The following is a 27,993-nucleotide window of genomic DNA, read 5'->3' on the forward strand; positions in this document are numbered from 1 at the left end:
TTAAAATGGTAACATACACAGACCTGTCATCTGTAAATACTGTTATTTTTTAAGGTCACTACATGCTAAAATCATAACAATATCCCATTAATTTCTATAGGTTTTTAAAATTCTATTTAATAAAATTGTTATCAGCAAACTCAACTATATTATTGTACAACAGGTCCCCAAGTACATCTGTGATAGTTTTGAGGATGTTTCACTGCAGCATTTTTCAATAATTGAATACTTAAAGGAAAACTTCACCCACAAAATAACTATTTGTATATCAGTTAGTCACACAGTGTTAACCTTGAATTTATTTTCATTTTTTGTTTCTCACATGCCTCCAGAGAAAACAGAAACATTGATTTATTGATTGATTGGGGAATATATTTAACAATAGCACAACATCTGCTTACACACTCACACAACTTGTGCAGTAAGTCTCATTTATCTATTTGTATGCTCAGTACTTCCCAAACCCATGCATTTTCGCTATAACATCACTATTTAAAACACCTTTCTGGTACTCTTGTAAACTACTAATTTTACCTGATAGCTGTGTGTCTGCTTGCAGATCATCTTTTTGTACAAAGAGATGGTACCAAGTAATTAAAACGAGTGTGTATCTCATGGTGTACTCAAAATGTTTAGTCAAAATACGGGAGTATTATGAACAAAATATAATTCTATAAATAACATTAAATGAATAACTAAGCAGAATGATCCCTGTCAGTGCCATAATTTCAAAATATATGTGACTTTTTCCGCATTAAAATGTCAAAAAAAGATTAGACCAATGTCATGTATTTTGTTGAGTTATGTTCCCACATATTCCCAAACATTTTAAACAATGTTCAAACCCAGAGGAATTTTAAATTTAAATCAAGAGCACAGTCTGTAACTTTTTTTTCCCATTTTATTATGTTAAATCCATACAATTATCTTAAACAAAGATAATTATACAGTTGGTAAAGAAAACAAAAAGACAAAACAAAAAAACTATTACGTAGGGGCATCATTTAAATAATAAAGAAAAAAATGAGCCCTCACAAAAGTTTATAGTTAGTTTGCTTTTCTATTCTTCAATGCATTTAATATTTCAGTTTTCAATAAAATATAACTTCATGTCTAATTTCTATTTTCAGTTGTATGTGTGGCATCATTTTGGTCACAGTTCTGCTCCTCTGCTCACCTCATGCAGTACTTTTCCATTTACCCCACCACTGCCAGCCACACCCATCTCATCAAGGCAACTCTGCTCACCTGCTCAACTCAGCCTGCTATCTCATCAGCCCAACTCCACTCACCTGCTTTCAATCACTGACTGGTTCAGTATAAAGGCTCCACACACTCACTGCCAGATTGTTCTTCACCTCTTTGTATGCAAGACTCTCTAGCACTACTTCCCGGACTGATTGCCTGTTGCCAACCTTGCCTGAATCCTGGTAATTGCCTCAGCCTTCTGTCCTTGACCACGAGTTCTGCTTTTGCCCTCCTGGTTTCTGTCTGCCTGTTCCTGTGGGTGCTTGGAGATTACCTGCCTTGTCGCAACAGTGTGAGTTTCGTCCTTACAACCTGTTAAGCAGAGACTCTTGCTGTGTTGCCACACTGGTCTTGGTGTGTGTGCTGTGTGGATTTTTACCTGCTGGATTATTACTCTGCATTTCCCTGTGTCTGCTGCAAGCTTCATTAAAGTCATTACCAACTGTGTGCCTGCCTCTCTTGACTGCTGCATTTAGGTTCAGTCACACCCATCACACTTTTTCCATCTAAAAGAGGTTAAAAATACTGTGTTCTGCAATAAATATCACTTATGATAAATCTCTTTTTTTTTTTTTTTTTTAAATTAAGTGAACCAGTCAGCATCTTAAAGAATATTTATCAATAAAACCCTCCTGAGCTGGAGAAAAGAATACACATTAGCAGGAGCTGAGCCAGCACAAAACTGCTGTATTCAGTGTTTTTACTGGTTTAAAGCACCAGGTCCATGTGATTTGGAGAGATGGAGACCTCTGCTGATAATTCGGCTCCTGGTAAAATCCTCCTGAACAATGAACACTGAAGGAATCCTTCAGAAACTGACTGCAATGACACCATCCCTCCCTCTGTTGTTGTTGCTTTGATAGACTGCTAGTAGTAGAAAGTGACATTGTGTGTAATTACTGATGCCATAATATAGCATTTTCATGTGGCAGCTAGTCCAGGCGGAGCTCAGTTTTATGTACCATGGCAGGGGTCCCTTTACTGTTGTGAACTTCTTCCAGCTCTCACCAGATAGTCTGCTTCCCTTACCTTATCACATCATCAGTACCTTTTCATACTAAGAGCTACTCAGAATAACAGGGAAATGGTAAATAACAGTAACAATGAAGATATGTAAAAGTGATCTGAAACGGCAACTTCACTGTCAATTTGAAGAATACCTAAAAGATAAAATTGGTTTATGTAATCCAGATGTCAACTGGGAGGACGCAGAGAGCAGACCACCAAGGCCAAATGCTCCACCAGTGTTAAAAGTGTGAAATAATTAATGTATCAGCCCTGTAACTCAGATCCTCTCTAAAATGTCATAGGTTCTTATTTGGCTAATGCTACACCCTACCACCAAATTTCATGACAATTGCACCATTAGTTTTTCCATAATCCTGCTGACAGACAGCCAAACCTAACCTAAAACCTAACCCACTTGGTAATTATTATTTAATATTATTGAGGTTTTTAGCCTCTTTTAATTCATTATTTTGATTTTACGGCCCACAGCTTTACTGTTTTAGCTCTCATTGTTTCAGTCACCAGCAGGCAGCTGTTTTCAGCGTAACATTTCTGATAATCCCACTGTACACTACCTGCTGAGCACCAACTGGCAGGTAGATGGTGAGTGGCTAGCTGGGGAACATGGGAGCATTTATCAACTAAAGAGGCAAATTTCACAAAACAATCTGGTAGAAACCAAAAACAGGGCTTAAATGAGAGTAAATATATACATAAAGTTCTCCATGGCCAGACACACAACTCCAAATGAATGATAATGTTGCATTGTGACTGCTGGATATTTGGTAACACCTTATCTATAGCAGGTGAACAATTTCGTAATGTGATAGTAGCTCAGTGTTGGCCAAAACAGTGAATGCAGCTTTAAGATCAGGGTTTTACATCTTTCTTGGGTCATTTTTATTCATTTCCATGTTAGCAGAAAAAAGCAACTGTAAAACTGTAAAAAAAAAAAAAAAAAAAAAAGTTGTAGCTTTTATCAAGAAAAAAAAAACAGTTTTGTCCTCAAAATGTTGTTTAAATGTGATACAGTAATAATATAATGGGTTAACCTTGTTTCTCCTTCTTTATGGACTTTCTCACTTCCCCTCTTCCTCCATCTACAGTCTCTGTAACATTTAAAGGGAAAATGTACCACCTTGTAACTGAATATCATATCAGTGTTGACGGTACATGTTGTCAGCTGAAGACATAAATTGCTTAGTGCGTGCTATATTGACAGAGAATGTGGAGTTTGCAGCCTAGAATCTCATGTTCTTTTTGTATCCAGTGCCATCATTTGATGTGACAGTGATGTAGTATGAGGCAGGAGGGACTACAGTTTGGGGCAGCACTGGCTCAGTCCACGGGGACTTGGCTTTGGGAACCAGAGCATCGCCAGTTCAAGTCCCCACAAGGAACAAGAAGAGAGTGTGGATTGGTTGCTAAAGAAGTGCCAGTTCACCTCCTGGGTAATGCCGAGGTGCCTGTGAGCAAAGCTACGAACCCCCCAACTGCTCCAGGAGTGCCAGTCTATGGATGACCCTGTGCTTACCATTCATTTAATGCATATGTGGTGTGTGTAAGAAGAGGGATGCACAAAGAGATACAATTTGAATTGTGTTGATTGACAAATTAAAAAATCGAAAGAAAAGGTTGAGCTTTGCCTCCAGTAGCCAGGACACGTGCTCTAGATGCCAATTAAAAACAGAACTTCCTTGTTCTCTTTGTTTGTTTTGCACACGAGATATGTTTCCAAGAGCAGAAATGGCATTCCAAAAATATGAATGGAGAGGATGTCATGGACGAGGATACATTTTCCAGTGTTTTGGCTTTTTTTTCCCCCCACTGATTGTCACACACCTGAGTGTGGGAAATTTGTTCTCCGCATTTGACCCATCCCCTGAGGGAGCGGCGAGCAGCAGCGGTGCCGTGCTCGGGAATCATGTAGTGATCTAACCCCCCAATTCCAACCCCTGACTTGGATATTCATATTTATTTGAGCCAGAGTATACCGCTGAAGAAATGCAGCAGAGAAGCCAAGGCTGCAGCTGCAGGATATGGCCAGCAGGGACACTCCTGAACCTGAGCTTCAGAGAATTTCATCGGTGGCAGTTTTTGTTTGATGCCATCGCCAACACCAAGAGAGCATTGGGTAATGTGAGCTGCTTAGTATAAGAGCCTGTGTGCGTGTTACTAGGCATTAAAGTTTTTCTCCTCACTTGGACAGAAGTTTGCTGGAGACTTTCTTCAGGATGCTGAAGATAAACTGGAGAAGAAGACCAAGATTAGCAGGACAAAGAGGGCAGATGACCATTGAGTGAGTATTTTTGTTACCTAACACTATACATCAGGCCAGCAATGCATCATCCAGGATAGGCTCTCATAACCACGCCTCCTTTTGGGGGAAAACAATCCAGCGATGGGCGGAGGTGGCAACAGTGTACACAGAGGAAGTGGAAACAAATCAGTTTATATTAGTAACGCAAGCTGGAGCGCTGCTGTGTAGTTGGTTGTACCAACAATAAATCCAACAGTGCTGTTCTCTGATTTGTTTCTCTTCCGTGTCATAAGAAAGATAGAAGACACATCATGTCATTGCCAACTCTGTGTCCCCTTTTGGGGGAGAGAGACGTGCGGTTACAGTAGGACAGAAATGGGAAAATGCAGAAAAGTTGTTGTGTAACCATGGGTTTCACACTGTGGTTTGAGGCCCATAACAATCTCAGTCTGTAGATCAAACAGTTGGGTTCAACAAACTCTGGGCTTTCAGCTGGGCACCTGCTGTTGGGTTCCCATATGAATTTAAGCCAAACCATGATGTTTTTTCCTAAACCTAACCGTGTGCTTTTGTTGCCTGAACCTAAGGAAATCAGCGGAAAAACGAATTATTTCACCAACATTGTAAATTTATTTTGAAAAAGACTTCATGCATGTCAGGAACAGACGCTGTACATTTCCTGGGAAAACGGAAGTGTATTTTGAAAAGACAGTGCATGTAACAAGCATAAATTGCCATCCATGAACATCCAAAACAGAAGATGCAGTAGGATACCTAGCACGTCATATTTGACATGTTTGTCCACTGACAAAGCGGTAGTATTTGACAAGTTGGGATGAGAATGTATTGCAGGTTCCGGGAAGGTTGCAAAGTAATTATTAGACATATCTATAAGACAAACATTTGTTTAACAAGAAACAAATGTATACAGACGTGTCAAAATTATAATCCAAACACAAATTGCATTGACATCAGTGGATTTTTGGCTCTCTGCCCCAAAAGGGGCCACATTCTTGAAATTTTGCAGAGTACGGTATGTCTGATGTATGTTTTAGCTTGCATATAATGCATCCTGGTATATGTAGGCACTGTTGGCATGGCTCAACAAGCAGCAGAACTCAACTTTATTGGTCAGAATAGCATGCACTGAGGAATTTATTGCTTCAGTGGACTACATTCAATATCAACACTGATTGGATATTCACATACACACTTGGCGAATTTTTCCTTTAACAAAAAAGTGTGAAGTAGGTATTAGTAAAGGACATCAGGCTGTTGGAAGGTCCAACAGTCAGTTGCTGTGGTAAAGGGTCTCAGGGTGTATGACTGCTGTTGGCACAGGGGCTGATCACAGTCTCCACTTCAGTAATCTCAGTCACAAGTTCTCTGATCATAGCCACACTGTCCAATGGCAGCTCAGTAGCACTTTCTGGCTGCAATTCGCTTGGCTGAGGAACCTCTTCCTCCTCTTTTTCCTTCTTTCCTCCTTTTTCTACCTCATCTTCTTTTATTTTCTCAGTCTCAAGCTTTCTATCTTTCTCTTCATCATCCACCTTCTCTTTGTCCTCTTTCTGCTCTGTGGTGAAGGCAGTGGTACTCTCTGCTGGTGGTTCAGAGGACTGGCAGCCTTCATCGACAGGCTCAGCTCTTGATTGGGCTACACCTTCCATTTTCCCTTCACCTCTCTCCTCCTCTGTGTCCTCTTCTTTTCCATTTCCTATCTGTGTCTCTTCCTCCCCCTCTTTGCTTCTCTCGTGCACCTTGGTCTCCTCTGCTGCCTCTATCTGTTTCTCCTTTCTGACCTTCTCCACCTCCCAGTTGTCCTTTATTTCTCCCCTCAGGTAGACAGCTCTGTCAGTGGTGCACTGTTCCATTGTCGGCATTACAGAAGGTGCTGCAGAGTCACAACTAATCGCCTGGCATAGTGACCCAAGGCTGATTTTCACTGCATTGTCTGTACCAGGTGGGTGTGGCGATGAGGGGCAGGGATGCTGGACCAGGGATGAGTCTTCTGTCGCTGTATCTGAGGTCAACAGGTCAGGTGTAACAGAACTTTCAGGTGTTGCAGGTGGATCACTTTGAGCACATTCAGCTGGAGCATCTGTGGACTGCGGCGAGGACACAGTGGACATCGGAGGGTCAGGAGAGTCTGGGCTGGGATTGGTAGAATCTGGGTTAGGTGTACCAACTTCATGTGTAACAGCTGCCTCAGAGTCAGGTGGGGCTGAGTTGGAAGGCTGAGCTGGAATTGACTCTGTTGTTGATGGTGTGGAAGTTGCAAGCTGGACTTCGTGGGTTTCCTCGATGCAAGAAGCTTCCTCGGTTGTAGATTCATCCAACTGTTGTGTGACAACAATCATAGGAGACAGAGGCACTGTGCTGTGGTCACAGCTTTGAGTCATGCTGGGGTCAGGTTTGGCATCAGCGTTAAGATCTGGGTCACTCTCAGAGACTGTCTGACTTTCCTCCTCCACCACAGGAGCAGGTTCTTTACCTTCATTGGCTGCTGCTGTGGAAGTTGCAAGCTGGACTTCGTGGGTTTCCTCGATGCAAGAAGCTTCCTCGGTTGTAGATTCATCCAACTGTTGTGTCACAACAATCATAGGAGACAGAGGCACTGTGCTTTGGTCACAGCTTTGAGTCATGCTGGGGTCAGGTTTGGCATCAGCGTTAAGATCTGGGTCACTCTCAGAGACTGTCTGACTTTCCTCCTCCACCACAGGAGCAGGTTCTTTACCTTCATCGGCTGCTGCTGTGGAGGAGTCTCGAGCAGCAAGAGTTGGGCTGCCTTGTGCAGAGCGAGGTGGAGTCTGCCCCAGCAGACTGTACTGACTAATGGCCAGATCTGAAGTGTCCAGTAAGAGATTGTTGCTCTTCTTACTGGCTGCATCCTGGACCACTGGGGAGAGACAAAGATAGGTATGTTCAGCAGATGTTCTTTTCCTCAGTAACTCAAAATAAATGGTCCTACAGGGCAGGGCCACAGCTACCATTATAGGAATACTTCCCCTGCAAGAAGACCATTTGCATATCAATAACCGACATGTTACCTTAAATTTGTATTAAAGAAGGTTGTTCGTCTTGCACGCTTCCATGGTTAACAGGGAATCCAAAAAGGCGAGCACCCTTTTTGAACTGAAGTAATCAGGGTCTACATTTAAAGGAATACTTCAGCCACAAAATGACCATTTGTAACTCAATCAGTCATGCTGTGTTACCTTAAATTTGTGAAGAAAACTGTATTTCACACATGCCACCATGGAAAACAGCAAACATAGTGATTTGTAGATTGATTGGGGACTGTGTTGAACAACAGCAAAACTATATCAAAACATCCATTTACAAATTTACATAACTCCTGCTCAAGCAGTCTCATTATCCTCATTATCAGTACTTCCCCAACACACGCATTTTTGTTGAAAAACTGAAGTGAAACTTATCTCTGCTCTCTTCAAAGCCAGGACCCCAAAAAATAATACTGATGGTTTTTTTAAGTGAAAATGCATGTGTTTGGGAAATACTGAGCATATGACTAGATAAATTAGGCTTAGATTAAACTGCATGAGTTGTGTGAGAGTTTGTAAACGGATGTTTTCATATAGTTTTGCCATTGTTAAGTTCAGACCCTGATTACTTTTATTCATGAAGAGAAGTCACCTTTTTTGGATTTTCTGTTCACCATTGAGGCTTGCAAGAAAAATGACTTAGCATTTCATGAATTCAAGGTAACACACGGTGAGTAAGTGATATATAAATTGGTCATTTTGTAGGTGAAGTATTCCTTTATCGACACAAAGGTAATGTACCTTCTTGGAATTTGTGGCTTTTAATAACCCAAGCGGTTGACATTCTACAATTACACAAAAATTACACATGGTGAGTTTTTAAAGTCTGATTATTTATACAGTTCATAAATGTGAGGGTTTTAGGCAAAAATTAAGACTTCAATAATGGGATTTTGTGTGTCTTTGATAGAATAATATTCCTGGAATTTGGGGAAGGAATTTAAACAGCATTTAAATCAATGTTGGAGTATACTAACAGTACCGGACCTAGCACATTAAGGCGCCCTAGGAATGCTTCCCAGGATCTCCGTGTGGACAGCCTGGCTGCTTTTACAATTTATGTTCACACAATGTAATCTCCTGGACATCAATGCAGAAACAAAGAATATGAAAAGTATGAGGAAAACACACTGTGATGAAGATAATATGGCAAATGTGTACTCTGTGTGTGTGTGTGTGTGTGTGTGTGTGTGTGTGTTTACCTGTCTCTATCTCCTTACTGAGGATGTTTCTCAGCACATCATCATAGACATTATGAACCAGGATGAAACTGCTGTAGTCTGAGAAAATGTACTGCTCGAACTGCTGCAGCTCCTGAACAGAAAACACATGAAATACTTTATAGAGTAAAATTAGTGAAATGAAAGCAAGTATGAATGTGTCTACTGTAGTTTGCACTGTTATGTTAGAGACAGAGTGGGAAAGACTGCAGCAGTGTGTTTGACCTACACTTTTCCACTTGCTGTCCATCTTCCTGGTGAGAGCGGGCAGAGTGATCCCCAGCAGAGCTTCCTCATAGAGCCTCCTCTGGACAACTCTGCTGTCATAGTCCAGTTGCTGCTCTCACACACACACACACACACACACGATTTTCACTGACTGAGTGCTTATATCATCATCACTTTTGAACATTTTATGGTTTATTTGTTTGATACACAAAAATAATGGTATAGAAAGCAAGAAGTCTGAATATATCTTATCCTCTCCTATATTATATATTTATTACTTTTATAATGAGTTGTGTTTTATGCTGTGCGTTGAACTTTGTTGTATTTATTTACAATGACAATAAAAAAAGGAATTAAATTAAATTAAATTAAATCGAATCGAAACTACATAGCACTTAGCTGGTGGTGTTTTAAGTGCCAAAAATACATTTGAAAAACTCAACAGCAATGTCTTTTTCCAGAAATCATGACCTGGTGACTCAAGATAATCCACAGACCTTGTTGTGAGCAGCTTCGTGTAGGAACTATTTTCTGTCTACCGACCTACACCTGCTAACCATTTCACTGCTCAGAAGGAAGCGTGCATCTACTGCTAGCTCACCTAACACCACTGAAATAGCTAACGTTACAGCTCAGCTGAGGAGGATGCTATAATTCTTTACATCTTGCACTGTCACAAGCATGAGCCTCTCGTCCATGAGCAGATGAAAAACACTCACCAGCTCACTACAAAACTTTTAAAATTTTTAAAATATTAATATTGTACTTTTACTCCACCACATTTATCTGACAGCTTTAGTTACAAGTTACATTACAGGTTTCGATTATTAGTGCAAAATATAATCAGTGATTGTCAGTGATTAATTAATGATTATGCATTATTTTAGATTAAACTATCCAGCAGTATATACATTATTTCTCAACTATATTGTGATGCTAATGCTTTTGTTCTTTTACTTGAGTACGATTTTGTATGCAGGACTTGTACTTGTACTGTACCTGTACAATATGGTTTTGCTACTTTTACTAGAAGTTCTGAGTACTTCTTTTACCTCTTAACTTACCTAACTTCAAACCTTATATAAATTGTAAATTCTCATACATTGTGCAGATGATTGATCCTTAAACACTTAATTATACATATGTAGTAAATAATTATGCAGCTCACACAGTAAAATAAAATAAAATAAAAAAATTTAGTCACAAGCACCCTAGTGCCTGATACGTTGAAATCATACAGGGTGAAAAAGTAATTTCTTGCCACATAATTCATTTGGTATTCCATGCTGTTGTTTTCTTACCTTCAGGACTCTTTCTTTAGCTCTTTCCATCTTGACAGGGATTTGAGAAGGCTCCAGTCGGGCTGATGACTGGGTGAACAGCTCTAAGGTGTACACAGCACTGTCAAACAGCTGGAAGAGACAAATGACACACACTGTAGAAAGGCCTTAGTTGTATTCAATGTTGCACTTTGCCAAACTCAGCTGAAGGCCCTGACTGAACCTCCATCACTGCTCCATACCTTCTCCATCTCCAGGTGTGCAGAGTGAACCAGTCTCTGAGTGCTGCTCAGTCCAAAGCGCTGCTTCAAGTCTTTAAGTTTCTCTGTCAGGTTCTCCACCTGCCTGTAGCACTGATCCAGACTGACGGAGCGCAGAGTGGACAAGGCCTGCACAACACACAAAACCACAATCAAGAGCTGAAACCAAAAAATAGTAATAATAAAATGACTGAACCAAGACTCAGCACTTCCATAAGTTTAAGCTAAATTTTGTGCACATGCACACACACACACACACACACACACACACACACACACACACACACACATCGCCCTGTAAACACTAATCATAGACTCTTCTTCACACACATACAACACAAAGGACTTTCTCACCTTCTTAGTCTCCTCTGTTCCTCCATTTGTGTGTGTGAAGGCTGAGTTCATCTGAGTGTGCAGTGTGTGTTGCATCCCATGAATCCCTGCACTTATGTTTTCTGTCAGTGCTTCAAGGATGGAGAACATGTAGGGTGCTACAGACTCACAGCACACTTTCTCTGCTTCCTTACATATACATGCTGGAACACACACAAACACACAAACACACACACACACAAACACACACACATATTCATGTAAGGGACACAAAATGTTTGACAGTCAGTTTTTTAAAGTTACTGGAGGACTCTATCAGACAGGAAACTCAGAATGTAGCTCCAGATGTTGGTTTAAAAGTACTGTGTTTGCCTTTCAAAACCAGTCTCTCAGTTATTTTCTAGGTGTGTTCAAACTGTAGGGGCTAGTACCTCTGACTTTCTCCTCCAGGAAGCAGTGAGAAGAGATTATCTGGTCCAGGTTAGACCTGATTAGTGCCTGATTGGATGATGCTGTCTGACGACACTCCTCCCTCAGAGCCTCCAAACTTGCAGTGAGTTGTTCCAGCACCAAGGTGTAGGTTGCCTGCACTGTCTATAAACAGGTAATAAAAGTAATATCAACACTGAGTTGCAAATGTTTCGCTATATGGTTCAGAGTTGTGTTCAGTAAATTTAACACAGTATAAAAGATAGTAGTGTTTAAAGCTGCCTTCGGAAAAAAAGTTATGAGATTAATATCTAAATTCTGACAGATGCTGCAGCATTCTGAGAAGTCAAAATTATAAGATCATAATGAGAATTTGGCAGAAAGAAAGGTCTAAATACTTTTAAAAAGTTAAAGCTGAATTGCACCGAAAGCATACACTGCTTTTTGTGGCCACTTAGGGAGATAGCATAACAAGCTGTAAACTTAACATGGACATAGTTTTCACCTTATAAAGTTGTTAGTCCTGTTAAAACCAACCGAATTGCCAGAAAAAATGCTGGCATTATATATTTCTGCAAACCACAGATATGTTACATTTGCATGTTATAATGTAGCAGATATGTTGACACTTTACATTTCAACAGCGCTCTGGTTAATGTGAGGTAAGGTTTAAGCACAAAAACAACTTAATTATGGTTAGGAAAAAATAATGTTTTGGCTTAAAACTTGGCACAACTCCCACTAGAAAAGTAGCCATGGGTCACTAATAAAAACCCATGTTTGGGGACTGAAAAGCCACTGAAAAAACAGAAATGGCTTGCTACAAAACACCAACATTTAGGGGCTGAAAAGCCGCTGGAAAAACCACCACAAGTCACTTAGAGGCTGGCAAAAGAGTGGCGGGTCGCTAAGAAACACCCACTTAAGAGCCACTGGAAAAATTGGTGTGAGCCACTGAAAAACACCCACATTTAGGGGCTGAAAACCGCTGGAAAAACTGGTATGAGTCAATAAAAAATGTCTACATTTAGGGGCTGAAAGGGAGCTATATAAACGGCCATAAGTCACTGAAAAACACCCAAATTTAGGGTCTGGAAAAAGAGCAATGGGTAGCTAAAAAACCACCCACATTTAGAAGCTGAAGAGCCCCTGGAAAAATTGCCCCAAATCACTAAAAAAAACACCCACATTTAGGGGCTGGAAAAAGAGCAATGGATTGCTGAAGAACTCCCACATTTGGTGGCTAAAAAGCTGCTGGAAACACAGCGATGACTCACTAAAAAAGCAACCAGTTTATTGGTCTGCAGTTTTTTTGCAGCTTTGCAGGCCTCCACCTAGGTGTTATGCCATACACCATTCCCTCCACCTCCCAGTGACTTGAAGGTCTGCTCATGTACTTAGTCACTTTAGAAATATTGCTATGATGCATATGAAACGTGTAAATGTAACACATTTGTATTTGCAGAAACGTACAACGCTAACATTGTCTTTTGGTGACTGGGCTAATTAAAAATCTTGTAGGCACAGAGCAACATTAGCATTCATTTGGAGTTGTGTTTTTGTCAACTGGAAGAATGTAAGTCTGATTTTCACTCCTCTTTTAGCTCTGGTTTGGTCCCAGCTTCTGAGTATCTGTCTCTTTAGCTGCTAAATGCTGTGTTGTTGGACAGATGGTGCACAGTGGGTTTATCAGCTGCCTGCTGCTGAGAATGAGGTTAACAAGAGCAGTGAGCCTGATCTTGAACAGTACAGTTTATGGCCATAAAAACCAAAACAATGAATGACCTAAAAGATGTTAAAAAGCTCTGTAGAGCTGTGGGAACTACAGAGTTTGATGTTAATGCCTGTGGGTTCATTACTGAGCGACCCTCTATCACATGACACATACCAATCTGATCCATTATTAACATAATAATATTGATTAGTTCAGCTTTGAAGTCATACTTTTCCGAAGAAAATCAAAATTATTTTAATCCCAGACTGTCTGTCATTCTTTTTGCTCACTGGTCTGAGATTGATCTAAGGACAACATTTTTTGTGGAGTAATGTGCTACTTGTTATATAGGACATAATTTAACAATGTACACAATGTGCTTTAATTTCATTATTAGGGTTTATTTTTTCTTCTTGAGGTAGAAGCTTAATATTCAGAGTGTCTCAATTACTCTGGATATTCCAACAGATCTCATTAAGTGCATTTCCATCCTCCTGTTTTCATGCACATTTTCAGTTTGCGCCTAATAAAATTTGAGTGGAAACTCAGCTGAAATTTTGAAGAAAAAAAAAGTTGAAATCTAGCAAAAATGTTTTATACTTGGCTGAGGCGGAAGGGATGGTGTATTGATAAGTCAAAATGTGACAAATTGTTATGGAACCAGACTTGGTGTAAATGACCTACATGAAGCATGTGATTTAAAAGTCACTCCCACTCCCACTGAAGAGATAAATCAATAGATGTGTGTGAAGCAGTGAGGAGACTGTGATCTTCCTCAAATCAGTACATGAAACAAAAAGAAATGCCGTATTTCTATCATGTTTTGTACATCATTTTCCACAGTTTGAGGTTTGTTGTGTCCTTTCCTTCTTTTAATGATTTAATAACACTCAAATGGAGAATTTGTAGCACCAGCTGGACCACCAACTTCTAATATTCACACAACAGTAGTGGATGTTAAATTGATTTGGTATTTTCTGGGGCCTCATAGTCTATATGTTGCCTTTAAGAATTGCCAGAGATATTTCAGTTCACATGGATGACCCACAACAAAAAAGACCACATACGTATGTCACATAACTGACAACTTTAACATACTGTAGACTGAGGCACCATAGACTGTATAAAACACTGGTTGCCAACCTGAGGTTCCTTACCCCCAACCTTCATTAGGGGTCACAAGATTTTCTTAATGTCAATAGGGGTTAAGAAAGCTTTTCAGAAAAAACATATGTTAGTGCTATATCTAACTATTTCAGTCATCTCTGTGAAGAAAAAAAGGCCTAAGTGAAGTTTAGATTATTATTCAAGATATTAACTTAAAAGAAACCTCACTGGATTACAGCACAGTGAAGAGCTAAACACAAGCTACATTCACAGAGCCATCACTCTCTGCTTAACAGCCTCATCCTGCATTAGAAAAGTACAAACTTAAAACATCTTAAGAGTTAATATGAACAAGGGTCAGGGTGAGGAAAACACTGAACTTGTGAAAAAAAGAGATATTAAGTATGTATGATTGTTAAAATGAAAAAAGGAAACATAATACAGACAGAGAATCATATTAAAATGTAAAATGTAAAAAATAGATGTAGCTAAGTGACATCACCCAATGGTTTGTGGAGTGCCTTTTTGAAGTCTCAAGTTTGGCACTTTGACTATTGCTATCTTGTTTCTTGGAGCCAGAAGTGACCATATTTGGACGAGAGGGTGGAGCTGTGGAGGAGTGCGAGGCCAACCTCAAGTGGCCATTAGAGGAACTGCAGTTTATGGCATTTCATTTTTCAGCTTCGGAGGTTGCTGCTTGCTCAGTACAGAGATTGCTGATATTTGAGTTTTGTTGAGCACTAGGCTGATGATGGATGTCATCACACTTAAGCACTGCGTTTTCATCACATCTATGTTGTGTTGGTGTATTAGCTCAACTCACTGCCAGCCACTGTCGTATCCTTTCAGTCTTCTTGCCCTTCACTCTGGACTGAAGTTGACTCTGTAACCATGGCAACACCTCTTCCATCACCTGGCAGGCCAGCACCTAAACATGTAAACATGATTGAATAAGCGAGTGGATGAATAACCACAAACAAACAGAATGCTGAAGTGTGTGTGCTAACTGACTTGTTCCTCAGTGCCCAGCAGCATTTCCCAGGATTCATAGCACCCTTTGTCCTGTCGGTAGAGTCGGAGGGCTCGGATGTACGCCTGGCTCTCATAGGATGAATCACACCAAGGGTCTGCAGGGAGGAGAAATGGAGGAATTTAGCTGAAATCACATTCATCCTTTTCTGTAGCAAGTATTGACTTTGTAAGCCTGATACATGTTCCTCCTCTGTGCCATAGAGCACCATTGTTGTCCAAAAACTATTAAAAACACATCAGTGAGTCACACTGTTGCACCTGGAGACATGTCCCTTTATTACTTGAACACACACACTGTAGCTTATTTTTGACTCAGTCCCACATACACGTTCTGCTGCCACAAGCACTCACTACAGCACCAAATGTGGATTAATCCACCACTGAAAACAGTCCCCCACAAATGCACTATTATGTCTTGTTTGAGTAACATTTGATAAAAAATACAGTTAACAGCTATTTAAGGATCTTTTGGGGTGCTCTGGAAGCCTAAGGGTTAGGTTTTTTGGGGGTGGTTGGTTTATCAGTCCCTCCAGGATGTTGCAGTGTTGCCACATTCTACCAATTCCTGTGAATTCTATGCAACCTTGCAATTTTGCCCAATCACCACAACTTTACTGCAAGTTTCGACTAATTAAAACAAGTAAAATGTCATTCAACTGTCGGGCTGCATGCAGCACATTGGTTAGCTCAGCCCCTCTCTCTCTGTCTTTATCATGAGACTGCCGCTGCGTTACTGGAGCTCTGTGCCTGGGATGCCAATTTGTGAACCCTAGGATAGTGAAGGAATGGCCCGCCTTACACTGCCTGACTCTGCCTCTGATTGCCTTACCCTGGCATTCTTACCCTTACACAAACCAATTCCACTCCTCTTGCCTAAACCTAATCAATCCAATCAACAAAGGCAAGGAGTATTAGCCAATCATAGGTAGGTCACCACTTCGCTATCTTAGAATTTGTAAATTTGCACCTGGGACAGCGTCACACACACACACAGTACCGGGCTGACTGTTAGCTTCACATGGCTAATGTTACCCAATGGTTATTAACAGGTTTAAGGACAAAGTCAAGCTGTTGTGGTGTCAGTGTGAGATTAACGGCTCAGTGTTGGATAGGCTTCTAACGAGTACTATGATATGACGAGTAGGGGTAAGATAATGCTGTGCTGTGCTAGCTCTTGATAACTGGGCAGAGAGAGCAGGAGGAGGGTGGTTCAGGGAGACAATCCTTCACTGCCTATCACATATCTTCCAAAAATTAATATAAAAAATAAACTATATAATTCTGCTCTGTTTCTAAACATTAACATGTCAGGTTGTAACCAATGAGCTTGTAGCTGAGAGCCACAGAACTGAGAGGTCAGTAAGTAATGAGAGATTGACTAACACATTGTTGGTGCTGGTCTTGAAAATCTGTGGAGGAAAACTAAAGTAAATGTGATTATATGATAGTTCAGCACACTCATTTCTTTAATCTTTATATGTTATTCTTCATTTCATGGGCACATGCTGCCACTGCTAGAATTTCTGCTGTTAAGTCTTTACAAATTAGATGTAGTGTTGCTGTGTTTAATGGTGTTGGGTTTCGCATCTCTAATTTTTAACATTGTTATGTCCTGTTTTTCCGTTGTGTTATCCCATTATTAATTCCTCTGTGGTCTTGTTCCCCATTAAGGTTTAGGGGCATTCTTTTTTCAGTAAATTGATGAAGAATATTTGAGGAACAGAAAGCGCCACTAATGCTAAATAAACTTCCCTTTATTATGAACACCATCAGTGTGAATCACACTAGTACCACTGAAAACTGTGACAGAAAGCATGAAATCATTTCCTCGCTGATGTCACTGACGTGCTCGAGTGGTTTAAGTGTAGTTACACGTAGACTATGGTTTGAAGTACAAAACTGGTGTTTAGTTGACAGTTAAAGATCTCATCACTGCCCATTGCCTGTATCAGATATGATTATGACTGCTGTCCCCTTGTAGCAACAGTACTGCACTGCACTTAAAGATACTTACTGTAGTTCCCAAGGAAATACCTCAGTTTCCCTCACAATTTTATGCATCATCTCCAACTTCTGTAAACTAGCTTGATTAAAGCTGCAGTTATTATCTGAACATCACACATGTTTGATGTTATCACCTTATAAAGGCGGTCATGTTAGCTAACAGTTGCCTATTTGGAAATCCAGCAGACATGAAGCAACTTAAACATTCATTTAAAGTCATGTGTCTGTCACCTTGCTAAGTCTCAATCAAATATTCTATCTCCCTCTTACTTTGTTTTGGTGTCCACTGACATGAGAGAGGTCTGCCTGATCTCACTCCCAAAGTGTTAAAATACTTGGACAGTGTCCTCAGTGTCACTATAATGATGCTATGGGCACCCTTTTGCATCTGTATGAGACAAAATGGGCTTTGAACCAACTCAAACATAAACCCAGGCAGTTCATTATTGGATGTTCAGAGCAGTGGACCTGCTATAAAGAGTGAGAAAGTCCACTTAGGGCAGATGGCAGAGGGGGTATATGGATGGGTCCAACAAGCACAGGACTTTAACCTAGGAGACTGCTGTTTGTGTGCTGTGTGATACTGAAAGTCAATGTGAATTTATTTTGTCACATCGATTGTTAGTCACATTCGTCGAGTCATGTGACAAACATCAACCATGAACTCCAACCCTAACCAAGCAGTTAAATCTAACCACTGTGTAGACCTCATAGAGGTCCAGTGCAAAATGATGCTGTGGGCTTCTTCTTCAAAATATACCAAAAAGGATAAGATCACACTGGAGAGGGATTTATGACAGCAAATGCTCAACAATGTTCATCATATCGCTGACTCTATCAGTCTGCTGTTTGTTGCTAGGCAGGTAGTGTACAGTGGGATGAAAACAGCTGCCTGCTACTGCTGCAAACTAAGTTGATGAGAGATCTGAGACTGAATCAGAAAACCGATATTGCTTGGTGTGGCTTTAAGAAATTGCACAAAAACTTGGTGGAAGTTCCCCAATCTAATGTCAATTCTATCTGGTAAAATGAAACAGAAAGACTGGTCAGCTCTGGTTTCGTCTGAAGTTAATTTTAACACCAGAGGCAGCCATCTCCTGTTTATGTAATCAAAGAATACAAATTCTAAGAAAGTATTGCAAGTGAGAATGTTATTTGAATAAAAGAGTAACATAAGTTTGGCATAAATGAGACCGTTTTAATATATTGTAGCTCCTGTAAGTATTTAAGTGAAATAGTCAGTGCTGGCCAGCTATGTGTTGTTTCCTGTTGCTGCTGACAGTATCTTGGTAGCTGTGCAGATGTGACATGCTGGGTTTCGCAACCAAATGACTTAAGGGGTTGTTTTTGCTTTGTATCCCAGCTAACCACACAGGAAGCCAACAGTATTAATATTTTTATCTGTCGCCAGGGCAACTGCCACCACACCAGTGACAAAATGAAAAAGAGCTAATACGCAAGGACACTGTGGTACAACAAGTTTAAATACTTTAGAAACTTATCTGACATTACAGACGTGTTAAAGTGTTGGCTCCTTTTTTCATTAAAAGTCTCACACCAACAGGTTTAAATACTTTAGAAACTCATCTGACATTACAGACGTGTCAAAGTGTTGGGGCCTTTTTTCATTAAAAGTCTCACACCACCTCAGTGGGAGTATAGCACTGACTCAAATACCATTTGGCAGTTAAAAAACTGCCTGGGACCATTTTGTTAAGTTAACACTATAATTTCAGGAAAGTAGTGTTGTACATCATCTGTCAATTTTAAATGAACTTGTTATTTTCTTATTTTAATTGACTTTAATTGACTTGGAAATGTTTATGTTCTTTCCAAATGTACAAAACTAGTTTAACATAAACTATGTTTTTATATATTTGATCAATACATGAGCAAAAATATGAAAATGCAATGTGTGATTTTAGGGGGCACACATTCTGTAACTGTTGATGAACAACTGGAAGCTGCCTGAGGTCACTATGCCAAGCTGTTGTTTGCCGAGAAATATTTTCAGAACCTCTGAAACCATAAATTGTCTTTTTTTTTTTTTTTTTACCTTTTTCTTTGTATACAGATCAAAAATAAAGCTACATGTTGTGTCAGCCCAGTCGCCAGAGAAAAATGTTAGCATAGTATGGAAACATTGCCTTTGTACATTTCATGCATATCATACCAATGTTTCTAAAGTGACTGACTACATGTGTATGAGCTGACTTAGATGGTAGACAGCATGACACCACGGCGAGACAACTGCCAAGCTACAGACCACTGTTTGAGAGCAGCAAACAATAGAGATGCACGATATTGGATTTTTTGCTGATATCCGATATGCCTGTATATAACAACTCATTTGACAAATAATGCATACTGTTACTGTGATGGCCCACCAAGAGATGGAGACATGAAATAGAATGTATGCAATATTCATTCATTGTGCAAAATAAGAAAAAGCATGTTGGCCAATTCTGATCCCTAGCAAACCAAACAAAACCAGTTGTTCATTGGCAAGATCATTGTACCACCAAAACCAGGTATTTCAACCCAAAACATGACCTTTTCCTAAGCATAACCAAGTGGTTTTGTGCCTAAACCTTAACAGATAACCATAAGCGATGCTAAACATATCCCAACTCAAGCATCAAACTTGAAGCAAGACCGTGTAACTTTTGCTGAATGGCAGCTACTGTTGCCACAAGTGGCAATAACGAGATAATGGTATGTTCAATTTCCCTTCATTTTCCAAGATTCTCCTGCGTTAGGTGCCAGAAAGAGATTATTATTTCGGGTCCTGACCAACAGCAAGTTGAAACCACAAGCAAGAAACGGCACGTGTCTGCTTATGAGGTTAGCTCTGTTTACCTCTTGTTTTACTTTTGTAATAAAAACCATTGAAATGCTCATCAGTAAGTCATAGTCAAGTCAGAGGACTGACTCAGTCAGGTGAGTTACTCAAAAAGTTTGATCATGTAAGCTAACATTAACTAACATGAGCCACTGGTCATACCAGACCAAGAGAGACTGTAACACAAAAGTGTATTAAATCAGGCAATACAACTTTTCATGTTAGAGGAAGTTGTATCAATTCTTCTTTAAAAAGTCACATCGCTTTCTTTAAAACACACCCAAAACTAGTATCAATTTTCCCATCTCACTCTTGGATAGAAAGTGAATAAGTGCATTTTAAAAGATGGAGCACTTCCTTTAGGACAGCAGAGACGTGATAAGGGTTGTTTTTCTTAATGTTAATGTTAATTTCTCATTTTTGCTACATTATGGGACAACACTGTCCACCACTGTCCCCAAAACTGAGCAACTTGCAAAGTTGCCATTTTGACGTCACTTTATTTTGCCTCTTATTTTTAATATATAAGTGAGCAAATGTGTGTGTGAGTATGAGTTTTACCAAGGTTGCCATGTCTAATGCAGGTCTTGAGGGCAGACAGGAAGTTATCTCGTTCCTCTTCCTGTTGGAACAGGAAGCATGTGTGGCCCATATAAGGCAGGTGCAGATACACAGCAAGCACATCTGGAGAGGATACCACTGAAGAAGAATCCTCCTTCACTCCTAAACACACACATGAACACACACGATAGTGTTATAGATCTGTGGGCTTGAATATATTTTCTCTGAACCATGAATTAGCAGCATGAACCACGAATCATGCTCAACAAAATAAACGCAGCTGAGGTTTATGTTGGCCAGTGACAGCAATTCTTGATACTTAGACACACTTTTATTAATATAACCATAATCCTATGTCAGAGCTTTCTACAACCACCCAGGCAACTAAAGCTACTTGGTTAAACTTGGGGAAATATAGCTGATATAGTTAAAAGACAACAAAGACAATGGGAAGCATCTTTCAGGTATCTAAGTCACATCCACCCCCTTGGGTTTTGGACGGACTCAGCATGTTGTGGTTCTCACCTTTAAACAAGCTTGGCCACACTCCTGGTGGTGACAAAACATTTTGACAAAAGCTATTTTTTTGATCACAAAAAACAAAGTAAAGTCAGGTTTGGGTTTAGTTATTTTCAAATGTCATCTAATGAGAAAATTATTTTGCTGTCTCTCTGGCTTTGCTAATGTCTGCACAAAAAGAAACTGATGCAATATAATGGTAGTGATTACAACTGATAACAGCGATTTAATGGGCTGGTAACATTTAATCAGAAATGGATGAAATGAAGGAAATATATAGGTAGGGGTCTGTGGTTCAGTTCTTAAATGTGAAAGTACTTATCAGGTTCAATCAGTTTGGGTCTCAGTCAGCAGTAACTATTTCATCTTTAGTCTTGTAAAGTAATTCATCATCCAAAAAATGAGATGGGCTGCAATTTTTCACACAGTGCTGTTATCACTCTGAACACAGCCCCAGCCTCCTGCTGAATTGTGGGACAGGTAATCAAATAGACAAAATATTATCCCAACAGTCTTAACCATTATTCACCTAATTTCCATCGTCTTCAGTCCTCAGTAGGAACTTTTACAATTAGACCAAGCTGTTTCTGAAGTCAATATACATAAAGCTGTAGCAGCAAACTTTACATGTCTCCAGCTCCATGTGAAGTCTTGAAGAATGTCTGCATCATTATGATAAATGCTTTGATGTTGAACAAACTGGTCAGTTGTCATGATCTAACCACAAAGGTTGTTAGAGGTTGATACTTGGTTGAATTTAAGTTGAGAAGTCTGGTGACCAAAATTCAATCTCCAGACGTCTAAAGCCAAAGTCAATTTGATGTAGAATACTGATGACAGACGACACTGATGTTTCGTTGGTTTAAAGTTGGGTTGTTAAGTAATCAAAATCCAACGTCTTCTGAACGTCTCATACAAAGTCATCTTGACTTAGAATAATGGCGTTTAGTTGTGAGGTATGGACATCAAAACCTAATGTCTGAAAGACGTAGTTATGTTAATGTCCACACCATGTGAAATTCTAATGTTATTAGACATTTTAAATATTGTCAACCCAATTTTCATTCAAACCAAAATTTAATGTGTGCCCACTGTAAGAGTCCAACGTTTTTCTTACACCATATTGACTTCTGGTGCCATCTGGTGAGGAGGGCAATTAGCTGTAGAGGCCAAAACCATTTTTTTGTGCCAGGTTGTATACATGTTTATTTCTGATGTAAAGTTGGGCATTATAACATGGAGGTCTATATGGATTAACTCGCTCATGGAGCCAGCTTCAAGTGGCCATTAGAAGATTCGAGAAACTTCAGTTATGGGTACTTCTACATTGGTTTCATTTTTCAGCCCCAGATGTTGCCGCTTAGTGTCAACAAGAATTCAAGCTATTGTTAACTACTGTAGACATATTGTGATATAGGAGTAAGTTAAAACTACCATTGAGTATTCTAGCACAGGTTTGTTCCAAATGAGCTCTGGACTCTTCCTCTGTGGTGAACACACTGCCCCCTGCTGTCTGGAGGACCAACTTTGCTGCACATCCACGACTGAAAGTCTACAGGTGGAAACACAGATAGCGATGTCCAGCATTAGCATATAATTTATATCCTGAATGAAATGTTTTGTTTGTGAAAGTGTACGTATGTAGGTGTCACCTCTGTGTTTTCATGTATCTCCACTTTGTAGTTTCTCCTCAGGACGATGTATCTCTCTCTGCATTTCTTTCCTTGCTCATCCCAGCAGGAAAACTTCACACTCTGTTGGTACAGCACTTCCTCCGGAGCACACTGAGGCTGAGCACACAATCACACACAGTCACATACAGATTTAACTTTAACATCTTAAGAAATTAGCACAAAGTTTCCAGCCTTACCCTGCATGAATATATAGTTAGCAACATATTCTCACTCCCAACTTGTCAGATAAGACGGCTCGGTCAGTGGCCCAACATGTCAAAATATGACACTCTAGGTACCCCTCTGGTGTCAGATTTGGATGCTTAGAAACAATGTTTCAATTTCCGCTCCTTACATGCATAGTGTCTTTTCAAAATAAACTTCCATTTTCACAGAAAATGTACAGTTGCATACAGTCTCTTTTCAAAATAAACTTAAACCAATGTTGGTGTACTTCATCTTTAGGTTTGGCATCAAAAGTATTTGGTTAGGTTAAAAAAAGGATCATGGTTTGGGTTAAAATATATATGTTTGTTATTAATATAATGTAAAATCACTTGACATAAAACATTACATAGTTAGATCATTTCATGTTGATTTTAGATTTTACATAGGACACAAACAATGCTGTCATGGGTAGCTAAAGGTCCTGTGTTTGTCTAACCCATTCGCCACCCTTCCGTCCCACCCCACGTGGACTTTCACGTCATGTGCTCAGACTGCCTAATAACGATGCAGCCAGGTGCTTCTCAAACAGATGCTAAAAATGCCTTGTACGTCTGTATAGACGCCAAAGGCCAAGCACTGTTAATTGATGAGCTAGGAGTGAGAACACCCTATGAACCAGTGTTGACTGATGATTGTTGAGATTAGTTTGATTCACAGATCTGTAAGTGCAGCTCCTACCCCTGGTGTGAGCAATAGGCCCCTCCCCTCTTTCTTAGGCTCCACCTCCTGGTGTAAATGTCCGATGTAGGCTGCAGAATACTGCTGACAGTAAAACACACGGAAGCTCTGTAATGTACTGTCGACACGTCCTGGAAACACACAGACAAACCCACATTTTTTTTTAACAATGCTGTCATACTGTGTTCACCAAATAACAGACAGACAAAGTTATTGACTGAACATAGTGGAGCATTTGGTTGCTAAAGAGTTGAATGTTTTTTGCCAGGAGTTGGTGGAGACCAAAAACAGAACTAAAAGGAGAGTTAATGTTGGAGTTACATGACTTATACAAACATGACCCCAAATAAATGTTTATATTTCTCCATGTCAGCTAGATGTCTGAATAGGTATCTATTTGCTAACATGTTAGCCATAACTGATAATTTGTCAGTGTTTTGTTTTCACTTTGTCCCACTGCCGCAAGTGACTGAAAAAACTAATACAGCCTTAAAGTGCATCTGCTTGGTTGTAACACAGAAAAGGAGGTAATAATATTATATGGTATGGCAGCAAGACAAAAACTGGGGCTAAAACACTCCAGGAAGACTTTTTCATTTAATGCTACTATGTAGATGGTTTAATCAAGCTTTGAAAGGGGGGATATTGAATCAAACACAACTATCCACTGGATTTAAACGGACATTTCACCCCCAAATCAAAACAACATTTTTCCTCTTACCTGTAGTGCTGCTATCTATCCGTATAGGTTTCGTGTGAGTTGCAGACTGATGGAGATATCGGCTGAGGTGTCTGCCTTCTCTGCAATATAATAGAATGAGATGGCACTCGGCTTGTAGTGTTCAAAGTGCTTAAAAAAAACTTAACAGCAATGTCTCTTTCCCAAAATCATGACCCAGTTACTCAAGATGATCCACAGACCTTGCTGTGAGCATGTAGTAACTATTTTCTCTCTACTGAATGACACTCGCCAACCATATAATCGTATCACATGAGACTCGTGCTCATGACAGTGCGAGATGTATAAATTAATGACGTCCTGCTCGGCTGAGCTGTTACGTTAGGTAACTCTGTGGTGCTAGGTGAGCTAGCAGTAGATGCACACTTCCTTCTGCACAGTGATACAGCTGACAGTTTCATTTTGTAGAGAGAAAATAGTTCATATATGAAACTGTTTACAACAAGGTGTGTGGATTATCTTGACTATCTGGGCCATGATTTCTGGAAAGAGACATAACTGTTGAGTTTTTCAGGTGTATTTTTTGGCGCTTTGAGCACCACAAGCTGAGTGCCATCTAGTTCCATTATATAGGAGAGAAGGCAGACATCTCTACGGCCGATATCTCAAACACTTACACCAAAACTATCTAGACTGATAAATAGCACTACAAGTGAGAGGAAATTGATTGATTTTGGGGTGAACTGTACCTTGACCTTAGTAATTTTGTAATGGATTGAAACAGACAACCATCCAACTGCTACTGCCCCGCTCTAAGTTCGGTAATATGTACAGCATGGAGGACAAGGGGTGAGATACATAAGGTGAGGCTGAGAGGAAGAAACAATTACCTCACACACACACACACATGCACGCGCAGGCACGCGCAGGCACGCACGCACGCAGGCACGCACACACACACACACACACACACACACACAAAATGCTCAATGCTCAAGTATTAATAAGTTAATGATGTGATCGTAACAAGTCAAAGCACATACATAACTACACACACAGCCAAACTTAGCGGGTGTGATGCAATTTAATGTGGTTAAACTGTCAAAACAACAGCTCATTTACAAATCTCATAATCTGTAGTCACATTTAAATGTATATATTCAAACACATATTTAAAAATCTATTTGGGATAGCAAAAGCCATGCTTAACACCATTAAACCCCTGTACAATGATCTGTATGAGGTTTGTCAAATGTCCATAGGTAAAAAGAGATGGGTTCATGTACTGCCTGACCTGGAGGCTCAAGATGGTTTTGAATGTGGATCAGCCGAAGTCTGTTTATCATTTGTTTACACTGTATGACCATTATCACACATTGTTTGGGTCACCCTGTAGCCTTTCATCTTACACACTGACACACACGCACACGCACACACACACACACACACACACACACACACACACACACACACACACACACACAGCAAGAGATCAGACAACCCATAATAATGTAATAGTTGGAAATGGCTGTAATTACATTCTAACAGATAAGTGACAGGATGTGGCTGTGCCGATAACATGTATGGGAATGCACACATGGAAATGAACCCAGCATACACATCATTTTTTTAAAATTCAAAGTTGATTTTTAAGTTAAAATTATAATTTGTGACTTTGTCAAAAACACATTTTTATTGATAACATGTTCAATGAAACAACCAACCTAACGAACGAACAAACAAACAAACAAACAAACAAACAAAAAAACTATTATGCATACTGTTCTTGTGGCCTGGTGGTTAATGCGAGTACCATATTAGCATGACATCCCCACTTTGTTTCCGGGGACCTTTGTTGCATGTCATAGCCCGCCTTATGTTTCCTGTCTACCTCTTTACTGAAAGCTATCTAATAAAGACCACAATATGATATGTTATGCCACCTTCATGCATGTAGAACCAGTACAATGCAGTCCAATACAACACCACTAACTACAGCTTCCAAAATGACCATGGATTGAATGAACTCCTCTGTGACAGTGTCAATGCTTTTGTTTTTGATTACATTAGATTATATGGGGTTTACTCAAATTATCCATGTATGGGCAGTATATTACAGCTTTTTCTTTTTTTTATTGCTAACAAGCAGCAGTCATACTGAAGTAACTTTTTCAATGTTCTTCATACAGTCTGCATTACCAACCATGTCTAAAATGAGGTTGTTCGACTATAACACAGTTCTCACTTAGAGAGCAACACTATCATTCATAACACAATATCAAACACTAACAACAGTGAGCATTACTGAAATGATGAATGTTTATCTCTGAAATTTGAATGACTTTTCATCATAAATCAGTATTTCATTATGGAATAAAAATAACACCTTTTCAAGAATAAATCCGTAATGCCGCAATTTGCATCAGTAAAATTTATTTTTCTCTTTATCTTTGCGCATAGTAAATTAGTGATTGGTGATTAGTCATCAAGTGATTTTGAAAAATTAGCACTATTGACACATGATGTGTTTGAAGGACTTTGAGAAATCTGAAAATCCAACAACACTTTGTCTTTACAGTTTCTGGCTATGATAAAGGGTGTAATTTTTCCAGATTTTTCCAAAGCATGTTTTCTTTCATAATCAGCTGTAATATAAATATAAATTCAAAGTACAACCATTTAAATTTGTATGTCCTCCCCTAAGCCAAAATAAAAAACATGAGTCCCTCCCTGGTGCTTAGAAATGTATTTGACATGCCTCCCCCACTTTGCACAATCCCCTCCCCTCTCATAAGTAACGAACAGCCCCTTAGCATTTTAAAAATTGCACCGCATATAGTGTTTTACAGGTGGTGGAGTATGAATAAGAGAAGAGTTGTGTGAAAGCAATGACAATGATTTACAGTTCGGTCCACATAGACTTCAGTGTCAATGACTGTGTGAAGAGTTTTGACTTCTTGAACTTGAAACTCAGATCTAAAGCAACTACACAGTGGAGTGTACGCCATCATAAACGGCACCAATACAGTTCCTACTGATACTACTGCTCCAGTTACGATTGCTTCTGCTATGATTACAAGTGGCACCATCAGTCCTACACACACCCCTATTGCTTCTGTCATTTCTCTTATACCGTACATTTGTCTGTCTCTCTCTTTCTTCCCCCCGATTTATCAACTTTACTCAAAATGGAGAGCTTATATTTAAATAGGGCTGAAATACAGTATCTGGGCAAGACATCTGGGCCATCAAAGTCCTTATGAAGAATTCTAAACAACAAGCGTCCAAAGCTGTGACTACATTATAGAAATTTTAAATAAAAAAAATAATTAAAAAAAGGTTTCTCTTAGTTTTACCTTTGATGTTGCTGATTTTAGCCTCATCCAACAAGCCAGAGGAAGATGCTCCCATAATGTATCTATTTCAATTCTTCTCAAGTGAAAAGCTTGATTCGATTATCTGAATGTGCATACACAGTATACACAGGAAACCTATACGTCAACTAAATGAGCTGCTCTGATGTGTCAAGAAGTTTTTGCTCAGCTCATTTCCTCTCTGCTCTGTGAGTCAGTGTGTGGTGAGCTGGGTGGTAATGTCAAAACATGAGGTGAAATCTGTCCCAGCA

General features: G+C 39.6%; 1 protein-coding gene across 1 annotated transcript; it reads right to left on the minus strand.

The window, feature by feature from the left end:
- Window positions 1-5,123: 5,123 nt before the first annotated feature.
- LOC117272267 (protein Niban 1-like) lies at window positions 5,124-27,941 on the minus strand. The gene is made up of 14 exons (XM_033651095.2): window positions 27,725-27,941; window positions 23,690-23,820; window positions 22,763-22,900; window positions 22,545-22,662; window positions 20,592-20,753; window positions 15,164-15,279; window positions 14,976-15,080; window positions 11,334-11,496; window positions 10,924-11,105; window positions 10,552-10,698; window positions 10,331-10,441; window positions 9,031-9,138; window positions 8,784-8,895; window positions 5,124-7,415 (listed from the first exon to the last, which is right to left on the minus strand). The coding sequence occupies exons 1-14, from the start codon at window positions 27,777-27,779 to the stop codon at window positions 5,830-5,832; spliced, it is 3,234 nt and encodes a 1,077-aa protein (XP_033506986.2). The 5' UTR covers window positions 27,780-27,941; the 3' UTR covers window positions 5,124-5,829.
- Between the last annotated feature and the right edge of the window lie 52 nt (window positions 27,942-27,993).

Source organism: Epinephelus lanceolatus, chromosome 12, assembly GCF_041903045.1.
Source record: "Epinephelus lanceolatus isolate andai-2023 chromosome 12, ASM4190304v1, whole genome shotgun sequence".
In the NCBI taxonomy this organism is placed as follows: Eukaryota; Metazoa; Chordata; class Actinopteri; order Perciformes; family Serranidae; genus Epinephelus; species Epinephelus lanceolatus.

Excerpts from the sequence above, each read along its gene's own strand:
- LOC117272267 (XM_033651095.2), bottom strand. The coding sequence starts at position 27,779 with ATGGGAGCATCTTCCTCTGGCTTGTTGGATGAGGCTAAAATCAGCAAC. Across the intron at positions 22,901-23,689 it reads GCCTATTGCTCACACCAGGG|CCTCAGTGTGCTCCGGAGGA; the intron begins GTAGGAGCTGCA and ends TTGTGTGCTCAG. Across the intron at positions 15,081-15,163 it reads TGCTGGGCACTGAGGAACAA|GTGCTGGCCTGCCAGGTGAT; the intron begins GTCAGTTAGCAC and ends TTACATGTTTAG.